The sequence below is a fragment of the Balaenoptera musculus genome, chromosome 13 (genome assembly GCF_009873245.2).
Source record: "Balaenoptera musculus isolate JJ_BM4_2016_0621 chromosome 13, mBalMus1.pri.v3, whole genome shotgun sequence".
Taxonomy (NCBI): Eukaryota; Metazoa; Chordata; class Mammalia; order Artiodactyla; family Balaenopteridae; genus Balaenoptera; species Balaenoptera musculus.
In genome coordinates this window covers 43,900,525-43,913,856 of record NC_045797.1, presented here as the reverse complement: position 1 = coordinate 43,913,856, position 13,332 = coordinate 43,900,525, and the positions used below count along the sequence as shown (strand labels likewise).

Here is a 13,332-nt window from a genome sequence, read left to right as displayed (position 1 = left end):
TACAGTATGAGGAAGTTTAAGAACAGACAAAATCAAACTATGCTGATAAAAATCAGAATAATGGTGGCTGGGTTGGGGTGGTATTGGCTGGGAACTGCTGGGGAGCAAAATTTGCCACCCCAAAAGGTCTCTCTGGTATGTGGATTATTTTGAGCTGAAAACAATCAAGGCCCAAAAGACTCAGGAAGGAAACTTTGACCTTCCCCCTAACTGCCTAAAGAATGTAGATGGAGGAGCTGTTCCAGGACGGGAGCGATCAGCATAGAAAACTATAAAATGAACTAGGTGTATAGACAGGGAAGAACCTAGCAAAGTCTGTTTCTTAAAGTTCCTCTCTGTGTCCCATTGTCTCTGTATGGCCCAGCAAACATTTATTTACCAAACTTTTGCTTTTCTATCTCCCTGTAAATTGCATTCCACCCCCCTGAAGTCCCAAACCACTACTCCCTGTTGTTATTATTAACAACATTAACAACATTCTCTTTTGTCTTTAGCTGAAGATGGTATTTAAGATGAGGGCTTCAGCCATTTTGAAGAGTTACTCAGTTTTTCTGGGTCTCTCCCATGTTAACATGTTATTAAACTTCTGTGTGATTTTCTCCTGTTAATATGTCTCATGTCAATTTAATTCTTAGACCAGTCAGAAGAACCTAGAAGGATAGAGGAAAATTTCTTCCTTCCCAAAAAAACAACTTGGTGGAGTCTTCTAGAATGCTGGGAATATTCTATACTTTGATCTAGGTGGCAGTTACACAGGTATACATACACATGTAGAAATTAATGTACATGCACATGTATATACACATGCAGAAAATAAACTTTAAGATTAGTGCATTTTACCATATGGATATTATTATTGTCAATATTTTTTAAATTCAGTAGTCAATTATTGTACATCCTCCAATAGATTAACAGAACTTTAAAAAAGGAATAGAACTACATATATGAATCAAATGAAATGATATCCAAACATATTAAGCAAGAAAAGCAATTTGCAGAGTAGTTTGTTTAGTATGATTCCACTTGTGTGTATGTTTTAGCAGATATATGTATGATTGTGTATCCATGGACAATTTGTAAAAGGATATACAGGAAATTGTTGGCAGTAGTTATCTCAGAATGCTGGGGTATGGGACTAGGAGTTGGGGTTTCTACATAGGCTGTTTTTTATTCAGTCTATACTTTTTCATACTTTTTATATAATTTTAAACCTAATTTAAAAGATTTCATTAATCTTCTGTGTTTTCAAAATTGCATTAAGTTGAGCCACATGAAGTTGTCATTTTTATGTCAAAAAAGGAGAGAATATTGACAGTTTCTCATAGTTAAATCTAATACAATGGACAGATATAAAGAGGTTATAAAAAACATTCATTTAGATATTACTAATTCAGAATTTGAAATAATCTGCATGTCAGCATAAAGAGCATAACTCAAACCCAGTATGATTTGAAAATATATTTGAGTTTAATATTGGTCACCTGAAGGTAATTTAATAACCCCTTTTTCAAACTGATGATAATTTGAATTGTTCACATGCTAATAATTTCTAACAGTTTCTGAACCTATATGGTAGTATTTCAAAAATATGATGAAATTTAAAATTGGAAAATCTGAGGTCAGATCTCATTCTTTTACTAGCTCTCTGACCTAAGATAAGCTGCCTGATTGCTCTGGACCTCTTTTCTTTTCTTTTCTTTTCTTTTTAATAACATGGAGAAAACAATACCTGACCTATAAGATTACTCAAAAGATTAATTCGTTGATGCATATAAAAGCACTTTGGAAAGTACAAAATACTATCCATATGTAATCATTATTGTTTTAAATGAGGAAAGGAAGTAGCCCATATTTGCTTTGAAGAGATCGTTTGCAGTGCCCATACTGCAATTTATGGTATTCTAGATCAGTGGTTCCCAAATCATTGTTCTCAGGACCCCTTTACACTCTTTGTGATGTGGATTTTAGCTATTAACATTCACTGCAATATAAATTAAAACAGAAAGTTGGGGCTTCCCTGGTGGTGCAGTGGTTGAGAATCTGCCTGCTAGTGCAGGGGACATGGGTTCGGGCCCTGGTCCGGGAGGATCCCGCATGCCGCGGAGCAACTGGGCCCGTGAGCCACAACTACTGAGCCTGTGCGTCTGGAGCCTGTGCTCCGCAGCAAGAGAGGCCGCGACGGTGGGAGGCCCGCGCACTGCGATGAGGGGTGGCCCCCGCTCGCCGCAACTAGAGAAAGCCCTCACACAGAAACGAAGACCCAGCACAGCCAAAAATAAATAATTTAAAAAAAAAAAAACAGAAAGTTTTTACATACCTATTTTAAAATAATATTAATAGGGGCTCGTGCGCGGGAGTCCATGTGGGCGCTGGCGCGGCAGGGAGCAGAGCGGGGTTGCCATGGCGGAGCTGCAGCAGCTCCGGGCGCAGGAGGCGGTGGACTCTATGATGAAGAGTCTGGAGAGAGAGAACATCTGGAAGATGCAGGGCCTCATGTACCGGTGCAGCGGCGGCTGTTGTGAGGATAGCCAGGCCTCCATGCAGCAAGTGCACCAGTGCATTGAGCGCTGCCATGCACCTCTGGCTCAAGCCCAGGCCCTGGTGACCAGCGAGCTGGAGAAGTTCCAGGACAGCCTGGCCCGGTGCACTATGCATTGCAACGACAAAGCCAAAGATTCAATAGATGCGGGGAGTAAAGAGCTTCAGGTGAAGCGGCAGCTGGAGAGCTGTGTGACCTAGAGTGTGGATGACCACATGAACCTCATCCCAACCATGACCAAGAAGATGAAGGAGTCTCTCTCATCCACCGGGAAATAGATGTCTGCTATTGGCCATCGGGGCTGAAGGCAGGAATCTGTTTAAAAAGAGGAATGGGGATTTGGGTTTTCTAAGGAAAGTTTATGAATGAGGAAATTAAGGATGGCAGCAAGTTTAAGGCCTATGTCACTTGCCTCTGGACACTGGTTCCTTTGTGTTTGAATCCTAGAAAGTGAAAAAAACTGGTGCTAAAATTTGGGTCATAGATAGCACAGGAGAGTTTTTATGAGCCTGAATTTCACGTGGCAAGTGCTTATCCTGGCAACAGGGAGTCTCCCTTGTACCAAACCAGAGCCCTCCAAGGTACCACATTCTCTTAGTACACAGATACCAACAGGCTGGCAGGTTCATCTGACCTGCTTATGATCTGGTGGAGTGTGAGGAGAGGTGTTTCTGTTTGTTGCCAACCTCCTGTTAACCAGAAGGATCACTACAACATTTCCCACAAAGTGGAAGTAAAACAAAATTCATGAGGTCACTAATTTAGAAGGGGAAAGGGGGCTTCTGGGGATTTGTTTTGCTTGGTTTCGTTTTATATACAAGGGCATGAAGTTACTTTAAGATGTAGAGTTGGGAGAGGCAGTTTGGATAAAAACTTTGAAAGGGTCCTTGCGGATATTCATTTCTGGCCATCAAAATGTGGATGCGCATTCCTTAAAATTCTCACACATGACATATTTCAGCCTGGAGACCCTGCAAAAATATAAGAAGCGCTATCACAATGGTAAGGGAAGCAAACCTTCCCTCTAACTGGCAGCCATGATGAGCCCTGAGGCTGTCTGCAGCAGAGTCAGTCAAGTGACAAGACAATCTTGCAGTGACACTCACCCTTGAAGGGAAAGGGGATTTTGATTGTGCTATATGCTAGTATTCAGGAATGAACAGCGAAAGAGGAATTGTTAGCTGCTTAATTAAGAGAGGTATGAAGCACTGGCTTTGGAAAAATCTGGTTTTCATAAAACAAAATAGAATGAAAGCCTAAACCCAGTATTGCTTACTTTGCCCCCTGTAATAACAGAGCTCTGTTGAAACAATCCCTTGGCAACACAAAGGTCAAAGGAGAAAAAGTAAGCAACTCAGGGGCAAACTGTGACTCCTTTAGAGCAAAAAACAGGACAGCCCCCCGTTACCAAATACCACTTTTGCGACATGTTGTTCTTGCCCCAGTTTTGGCACCTTATCATTTTATTAAGGACCTTGTTGTGTTTTTACCAACTTATGACTTGATAATATAGCCTGTCTGTTTGCTGTTTCAAGACTGTGATATATTTTCCTAGTGGTTTGGTTTTAAAAATAAATAAGACAATTTTTCTTCCAAAAAAAAAATAATATGAATATATCCATTCATTACATGTTAACATAACTAAGTTTTGTGAGAAAGAGCTATTTTTCCCTAAAACAAAGAATAATTAGTGAGAAGAGAGATACTATTTTACATTTTGCAAAGGTCTTTAAAGTCTAGCTTAATACAGGACAGTTGGATTCTCACATCTACTTCTGCATTCCATCTGTTGCAACATGTTGTTTTGGTTGAAGTATATGAAGAAAATTTGGCCTTACATAGATATGTATTTGGAAAAGGAAGGAGTATATTAATAGCCTTTTCAGATAATTGTTAATATGACTATTTGATACTACACCAAAACCCAGTAAGTTGTGGTATTTTAAAGGTTATTTGCAGTCTGAATCTGAAACCAACAAACTTGGTTCATTGCTTTTTTGTGAACAAAAAGTTCACATCAATGAACTTCTCCTACTCTGCTACATTAAAATCCATTGGTCTGTCTTGTACTTTGAATGAATCTTCCACCCATCCATGATTTGGTAACATTATTCATTGGTTATATCAAAAATATCAGTACAAAGATTTATTCAGGTCTTCCCAATGTTGACACGTTTCCTTATACAATACTATACAATCTAATTAATATCACCACTCATCTTATTAGAAAAGTCTTTTAGTATTCAGAAACTGTCAAACTCACAGTGGTGGATACAAGTTTTCCAAAATTCTGATTTTTGCTTAAAAACTCAAATTTTAACTTTAGAAAATATTGTAGTTTTTTTTTTCAATTGAAATAATAGGTTCACTTCATTTATTTTTTTGAAACGTTCTACCAAACACCCAAGTTTGAATAACCATAGTTTGTATTTCAGTAGTTCTTCCAAGTAAACATGGTGCTCCATGGAAAAATTGGCTAGTTCAGCTTGCAACTCAAACAACTGTGCAGTGCTTTTTCTCAAGACAACTACTGCACTTCTGTACTTCAATATGTAGCCACAGTGTTTTATGTGTACTTCCCATTTTGTCAACCAGAATATTAAAAATATGGGTATTCAAGGGTCAAGATTTGACAGAAATTAATAATTTCTACTGCTTCAATAGGATCTTAAGTAAAATTTTAAGTGAAACTGAATTTTCTTTTTACTGCGAGTGCATGGAGGTGAGGAAGACATTGGAAACTAGTACACTTGAAAGCCACTGCTTGAGTTGTGCCAAGGCACCAGGGGTTCTCATTACCATTCCTTTGCAAAATGAGTGAGGAGAGTGGTACAGAAAAAAGAAAAGCAAATAATTTCTTAATATCATTATGAGAAAAATTTGGACCTTTCAGATTCTCTTAAAGCATCTCACGAGGCCCCAGGGGTATGGGGGCCACACTTTGAGAACTGCTGAGCTAGATGAAAATTCAGCTGAAGAAACTGATACATTTTACCTAGTTCAGAGCCAACCCTAATGAGACTGATTAAAATAGTCGTGGTTAGCCCAATCACGTTCAAGAAGTCACTTCTTTAAGACATGTAGTTCTAATCTTTATTACTGAGATGTGGATAATGTTTCTCATCCATGTCAGCATTCTTTTGGAAAATAAAATACCAAAATAATTTGGCCCTCTCTACCTCCTTCCTTCCCCCAAAATCGGAAACTCTCTTTAATACTCTAATTGCTCCTCTTATTTAGTACATTCAATTCTGCCACTGTCTAAGAGCAAGCTGAAAATATCTGAATGTCCAGAGACTACCTATGCATAGTTCACTAATATTAAGCAAATAGGGTTACAATGTGTAGGGCAGTGTGGAATATAATTGTTTGTCCTCTTCCCAAGAGAAGCATAGTTTACTCTGCTTTTGGGAAAATTAGCCTGTGGGTTTTCTTTAAGGCACTCTGGGCAGGCTTTCAAAAATAATAGCAGAAGCTCTGAGATAGGCAGTTCCCAAGAGAGGCCCAGTCAGCATTCCTGGTGGTGCCTCCAAGGGCCTGCAACTTCATCCATCACTCAGTCTCTTCCAGACTGTGTGCTCAGTCAGAGAGCAAGTGAGAGGGGCCAGAGTGGAGAGGTACCGCATCAGTTTGACATCAACGAGGAAAAGGCTGGGGGAAACACGGAAATATGAATTAAGCCGGGGAGGTGGGGAAGATGACAACTGGGGAGCAAGGACTGAGCAAGGAGGTGAAGAATTAAGAGGAAGAACCATATGGGACGGAAAGGGAACACATTATTGAACTCTCTTTTTAAAAGTTTTGCCCATCATTAGTTTATGTAATTCTGATGGCAGAGACTGAACATGTGACTAATTGAGAGCATGCCAACCACCATTAACCAAGGCAGAGAGACATCTAGAGCAGGGTTCCTCAAGTCTCAGCACTGGTGACATTATGAACAGGATAATTCTTTGTTGTGGGGTCTGTCCTGTGCTTTGTAGGATATTTAGCAGGAGGCCTAGCTGCTACCCATGAGATGCCAGTAATACTCCCTCCCAGTTAAGACAATCAAAAATGTCTCCAGGCATTGCCAGATATCCCTGGGGAGAGGGTTGAGGGGAGGGGGCAAAATTGTCCCTGGTTATAAACCACTGGTCTAGATGTATCATTACCTCAGCATAGAAAACTCTCCATTTCTTTGTCTCCATCAAAGACAAACAGCTACTCTGACTTTTTTTTTTTAATGGAACTGCAAAACTATAAGCCCAAGCTGAGTCCCTGGAAATAGTTTCACATTCTACCTCACTTCTATAGTAATAATTTACTGGCTAGAGGGGCTCCTGCTTGTGATCTATAAGAGAAAATGTCCAGCTCAGAGTCAGTCACCCTGCGTCCTATTACTGCTCTACAATTAAATCCTTGTGTCTCGGTTTCATCATTTCTCAAACGGGTGCAATAATATGTCACCTACCTTCTGTACGGGTGATTATAAGGATACAATGAAAGGAGATGTAAAAGTGCTTTAAAAAATTAAGGGAAAATATACTCAGATGTAATTAGTCATGTTCTTTGCAAAAAGGGAAACCCATTAACAAGCAGCCTCAAAGTGTTTGGTGCCCTTTTCTACTTTTAACTGCATATGATTTGCCTTGCCAGTGTAGGAGTGGGACAATTTGCCACTAAAAATATCAGTTGTTTGCTACTGCTAGTGCACAGAACAAATGTGATCTGATTCTATGAAAAATACTGCAGGCACTCACTGACTTCAAACACTTAATTTCTAGATCATCTCTTCTTAGAAAACAGTAACACAAACCCTTCATCAGAATCCCAGCACTGCTGCCATGTTGTGATTGTAATGAAAAAAATCCAAACAAAAACCCAGAATCTTTTGAGAGATTCTGTGGATTTATTAGTGAAGGAAGGGAAGAATCATAACAGTTTAGGAGAGATGAGTCTACATAACTTTGTGACATAGAGGTGTTATAGTGACTGAGTTAGCTTGAGGATTTTAGAATCCAAGAGGAGAGAGAAGAACAGAAAGGAAAGTTGAAAGATTTCTAAGATAAACTTCATTTATCTGAGAATTTTCCAGAATACAAGAAAGTAGAAATGTTCACCATACTCCTCCCCCTGCTTCCTGCACTAAATGGCCCCCATCCTATCCTGTATCTTTAAAATAGTCTCCCTTTGTATGGGTGTGCACAATTTATGTAAACAATTACTTATTGATGGAAATGTGAGTCATTTCTAGTTTTTCTTTCTTTCTCTTTTTAATTATAAATAAAACTGACTAAATACCATCAAAGAAAATGGTCATGTGTATCTATATTTCCTTGGGATGCATTCTTGATCACGAAGTTTCTGCATCACGGGGCACACACATCTTTAAAGCTTTCATTTTTGATAATAAGTTTTTTGAGGAAGTCCCTTTCTTTAATTATCATGGTGCCATCTTGGTGTTCTAGATATATCTCCACCACTTAGCACTTGAGTACATGCCTAATGAGACTTGATATACATTCTAATTTTGAAACTGTCCAAAGGAATGTTTACATGATCTTCAAATTTGGAAATCTCTAAATATAAAGATCATAATTATAGCCATTCTTCATCTTCTTTTTCAGGGTTATCATTTGTGCTTTATACTTCCTCAAATGTGCCATATTTCTTTCAGATAATCAAAAGATAAATTGTTAGTGTTCTTGGGGCTTCCCTGGTGGCACAGTGGTTAAGAATCCGCCTGCCAATGCAAGGGACATGGGTTCGAGCCGTGGTTCGGGAAGATCCCACATGCCGCAGAGCAACTAAGTCCATGCACCACAACTACTGAGCCTGCGTTCTAGAGCCTGCCTGCCACAACTACTGAGCCCACATGCTGCAACTACTGAAGCCTGTGCGCCTAGAGCCCGTGCTCTGCAACAAGAAAAGCCACCGCAATGAGAAGCCCGTGAACCGCAACAAAGAGTAGCCCCCGCTCACCGCAACTAGAGAAAGCCTGCGCACAGCAATGAAGACTCAACGCAGCCAAAAATAAAATAAAATAAAGTTATAAAAAAGAAAAAAAAATTGTTAGTGTTCTTTCTGTAACTCTACCCCCTGAAACAAGATTCTTCAGTTGCTGTGCTTTACCATTTTTTCTCTTATTCAATTGCCTCTTCTAGTTTCGATTCCCCAACACAATTATTTATTTCTGCAGTTTTATTAGGCAATGCTACTAAGAGGTTAAGCTGAACTTCATATATTTTAAAATAAATCATAAAGAAAAGTTTTACTGTACATACTATACAACAAAAAACAAGACAATTCTAACTATCTCTATTTCCCACAGAAACCATTTTTAAACGGAGTTTATTGCTATGCATACACTTAGATGACCTTTTTCTTTCCTGCTGGGGATAACCTTTAGCTCAATCTCATTATTTATTTCTCTCTATAAATATCAAACAACCAAGAGTATCAATTTAATCAGTGTGCATCTCATCATATTTAACTATCTATGGTATTGTCTACAAATAACTTTATAGGAAACATAAATATGCAGTAGCATAACTTTTGGTTGTGACCATTAGAAGAAACAGTGTAGTAGTTCAATTCTCATGTGCTGTCCACAGGGCTAAGAGTAGAAGGAGAAAGGGGAATTTGGCAACAAATCGGTTTACTTAAGGAAATGGTTAATGACTGCTCCAACATCTTCTGGGAATTATAGCAGAATGCTAATATGTGAAATCTATATGAAGCTATATCATGGTGTCAATGTACAAAAATTCCAGGGATCCATTAGGTACCACTTTAAATACAATCTCTAGAATTCCCATTTGTCTTCAGACTGCTCATACCAAGGGCTTTCTGAAAACATTTGCTGAATCGTGTACTGAAAATTATAATCTAACAGCCTGATTCACAGATATTGAGAACTGAAAAGAACTCTACAGGTAAAGCACAATTTTCTTCACTTAAAGGCAAAGAAAGAGACTGATAAACTTGTCCAGATCACTCATTGGTAAGTGGCAGTGCCAGAACCTGAGCCTCAGTCTCCAACATGAGATCTGGCACACCACTCACATCACCACACGACCTGAGTGCCACCTGCCCCAGTCACTTCACCAGGTTATATTAATTGTAAGGCTAAGCCAAAGCCACAGCATGTCCCAAAGCAACTCACTTGCCTAACCCAATCAATGAAATTAGGTGGCAACCTTAGCACAATCCACCCTTGGCATAAGTTTCAAGTCTTCTCTCAGACACTCACATTCATGAAGGTGATGTGCTTCAGTAATTCACTTGCATTGCAGGATGTTGTGAAAGGTGGTAGTGACTCTAAAGCTAGCTCACAGATGAGCATCATAGAATAAGAAAACATCGGAGACCTTCAAGATGGTGGAGGAGTAAGACGTGGAGATCACCTTCCTCCCCACAAATACATCAGAACTACATCTACATGTGGAACAACTCCTACAGAACACCTACTGAACACTGGCAGAAGACCTCAGACTTCCCAAAAGTCGTGTGGCTGACAGGATCTTTGTGCTCCAGCCGGGTGTCAGGCCTGTGCCTCTGAGGTGGGAGAGCTCAGTTCAAGACATTCGCCCACCAGAGACCTCCGGGCTCCACGTAATACCAAACGGTGAAAGCTCCCCCAGAGATCTCCATATAATCGCTAAGACCCAGCTCTACTCAATGACCAGCAAGCTACAGTGCTGGACACCCTATGCCAAACAACTAGCAAAACAGGAACACAACCCCACCTATTAGCAGAGAGGCTGCCTAAAATTATAATAAGGTCACAAACACCCCAAAACACACAACCGGATGGGGTCCTGCCCACCAGAAAGACAAGATCCAGCCTCATTCACCAGACACAGGCACCAGTCCCCTCCACCAGGAAGCCTATACAACCCACTGAACCAACCTTAGCCACTGGGGGCAAACACCAAAAACAATGGGAACTATGAAACGGCAGCATGTGAAAAGGAGACCCCAAACACATTAAGTTAAGCAAAATGAGAAGACAGAGAAATACGCAGCAGATGAAGGAGCAAGGTAAAAACCCACCAGACCAAACAAATGAAGAGGAAATAGGCAGTCTACCTGAAAAAGAATTCAGAGTAATGATAGTAAAGATGATCCAAAATCTTGGAAATAGAATGGAGAAAATACAAGAAACGTTTAACAAGGAACTAGGAGAACTAAAGAGCAAACAAACAATGATGAACAACACAATAAATGAAATTTAAAATTCTCTAGAAGGAATCAATAGCAGAATAACTGAGGCAGAAGAAAGGATAAGTGACCTGGAAGATAAAATAGTGGAAATAACTACCACAGAGCAGAATAAAGAAAAAAGAATGAAAAGAATTGAGGAGAGTCTTAGAGACCCCTGGGACAACATTAAATGCACCAACATTCGAATTATAGGGGTGCCAAAAGAAGAAGAGAGAAAGAAAGGGAATGGGAAAATATTTGAAGAAATTATAGTTGAAAACTTCCCTAATATGGGAAAGGAAATAGTCAATCAAGTCCAGGAAGCACAGAGAGTCCCATACTGGATAAATCCAAGGAGAAACATGCCAAGACACATATTAATCAAACTATCAAAAATTAAATACAAAGAAAAAATATTAAAAGCAGCAAGGGAAAAATAACATAAAAGGGAATCATAACAGCTGATCTCTCAGCAGAAACTCTGCAAGCCAGAAGGGAGTGGCAGGACATATTTAAACTGATAAAAGGAAAAAACTTACAACCAAGATTACTCTACCCAGCAAGGATCTCATTCAGATTTGAAGGAGAAATTAAAACCTTTACAGACAAGCAAAAGTTAAGAGAATTCAGCACCACCAAACCAGCCTTACAACAAATGCTAAAGGAACTTCTCTAGGCAGGAAACACAAGAAAAGGAAAAGACCTACAATAACAAACCCAAAACAATTAAGAAAATGGTAATAGGAACATACCTATCGATAATTACATTAAATGTAAATGGATTAAATGCTCCAACCAAAAGACATAGACTGGCTGAATGGATACAAAAAGAAGACCCGTATATATGTTGCCTACAAGAGACCCACTTCAGACCTAGGGACACATACAGACTGAAAGTGACAGGATGGGAAAAGATATTCCATGCAAATGGAAATCAAAGAAAGCTGGAGTAGCACTACTCTTATCAGACAAAATAGACTTTAAAATAAAGACTATTACCAGAGACAAAGAGGGATACTACATAATGATCAAGGGATCAATCCAAGAAGAAGATATAAAATTGTAAATATTTATGCACCCGACATAGGAGCACCTCAATACATAAGGCAAATGCTAGCAGCCATAAAAAGGGAAATTGACAGTAACACAATTATAGTAGGGAAATTTAACACCCCACTTTCACCAATGGACAGGTCAACCAAAATGAAAATAAATAAGGAAACACAAGCTTTAAATGACACATTAAACAAAATGGACTTTATTGATATTTATAGGACATTCCATCCAAAAACAACAGAATACACTTTCTTCTCAAGTGCTCATGGGACATTCTGCAGGATAGATCATATCTTGGGTCACAAATCAAGCCTTGGTAAATTTAAGAAAACTGAAATTGTATCAAGTATCTTATCCTACCACAACACTATGAGACGATATCAATTACAGGAAAAATTCTGTAAAAAATATAAACACATGGAGGCTAAACAATACACTACTAAATAACCAAGAGATCACTGAAGAAATCAAAGAGGAAATCAAAAAATACCTAGAAACAAATGACAATGAAAACACGACGACCTAAAACCTATGGGATGCAGCAAAAGCAGTTTTAAGAAGGAAGTTTATAGCAATACAATCCTACCTCAAGAAACAAGAAACATCTCAAATAAACAACCTAACCTTACACCTAAAGCAATTAGAGAAAGAAGAACCAAAAAAACCCTAAAGTTAGCAGAAGGAAAGAAATCATAAAGATCAGATCAGAAATAAGTGAAAAAGAAATGAAGGAAACGATAGCAAAGATAAAGAAATCTAAAATCTGGTTCTTTGAGAAGATAAACAAAATTGATAAACCATTAGCCAGACTCATCAAGAAAAAAAGGGAGAAGACTCAAATTAACAGAATTAGAAATGAAAAACGAGAAGTAACAACTGACACTGCAGAAATACAAAGGATCATGAGAGATTACTACAAACAACTCTATGCCAATAAAATGGACAACCTGGAAGAAATGGACAAATTCTTAGAAAAGCGCAACCTTCTGAGACTGAACCAGGAAGAAATAGAAAATATAAACAGACCAATCACAAGCACTGAAATTGAGACTGTGACTTAAAATCTTCCAACAAACAAAAGCCCAGGACCAGAGGGCTTCACAGGCGAATTCTATCAAACATTTAGAGAAGAGTTAACACCCATCCTTCTCAAACTCTTCCAAAATATAGCAGAGGGAGGAACACTCCCAAACTCATTCTACACGGCCAAAATCACCATGATACCAAAACCAGACAAAGATGTCACAAAAAAAGAAAACTACAGGCCAATATCACTGATGAACATAGATGCAAAAATCCTCAACAAAATACCAGCAAACAGAATCCAGCAGCACATTAAAAGCATCATATACCATGATCAAGTGGGGTTTATCCCAGGAATGCAAAAATTCTTCAATATACGCAAATCAATCAAAGTGATACACCATATTAACAAACTGAAGGAGAAAAACCATATGATCATCTCAATAGATGCAGAAAAAGCTTTCGACAAAATTCAACACCCATTTATGATAAAAACCCTTCGGAAAGTAGGCACAGAGGGAACTTAC

General features: G+C 38.8%; 1 protein-coding gene across 1 annotated transcript; it reads left to right on the top strand.

Moving 5' to 3' along the window:
- Positions 1-2,398: 2,398 nt before the first annotated feature.
- On the top strand, positions 2,399-2,739 carry LOC118906103 (protein FAM136A-like). Its single transcript, XM_036873393.1, has one exon. It carries the CDS (start codon positions 2,401-2,403, stop codon positions 2,737-2,739), a length of 339 nt encoding a protein of 112 aa, XP_036729288.1. The 5' UTR covers positions 2,399-2,400.
- The last annotated feature ends 10,593 nt before the right edge of the window (positions 2,740-13,332 follow it).

Bases quoted from the DNA above. Each gene is read 5' to 3' on its own strand.
- LOC118906103 (XM_036873393.1), top strand. From the start codon at position 2,401: ATGGCGGAGCTGCAGCAGCTCCGGGCGCAGGAGGCGGTGGACTCTATG.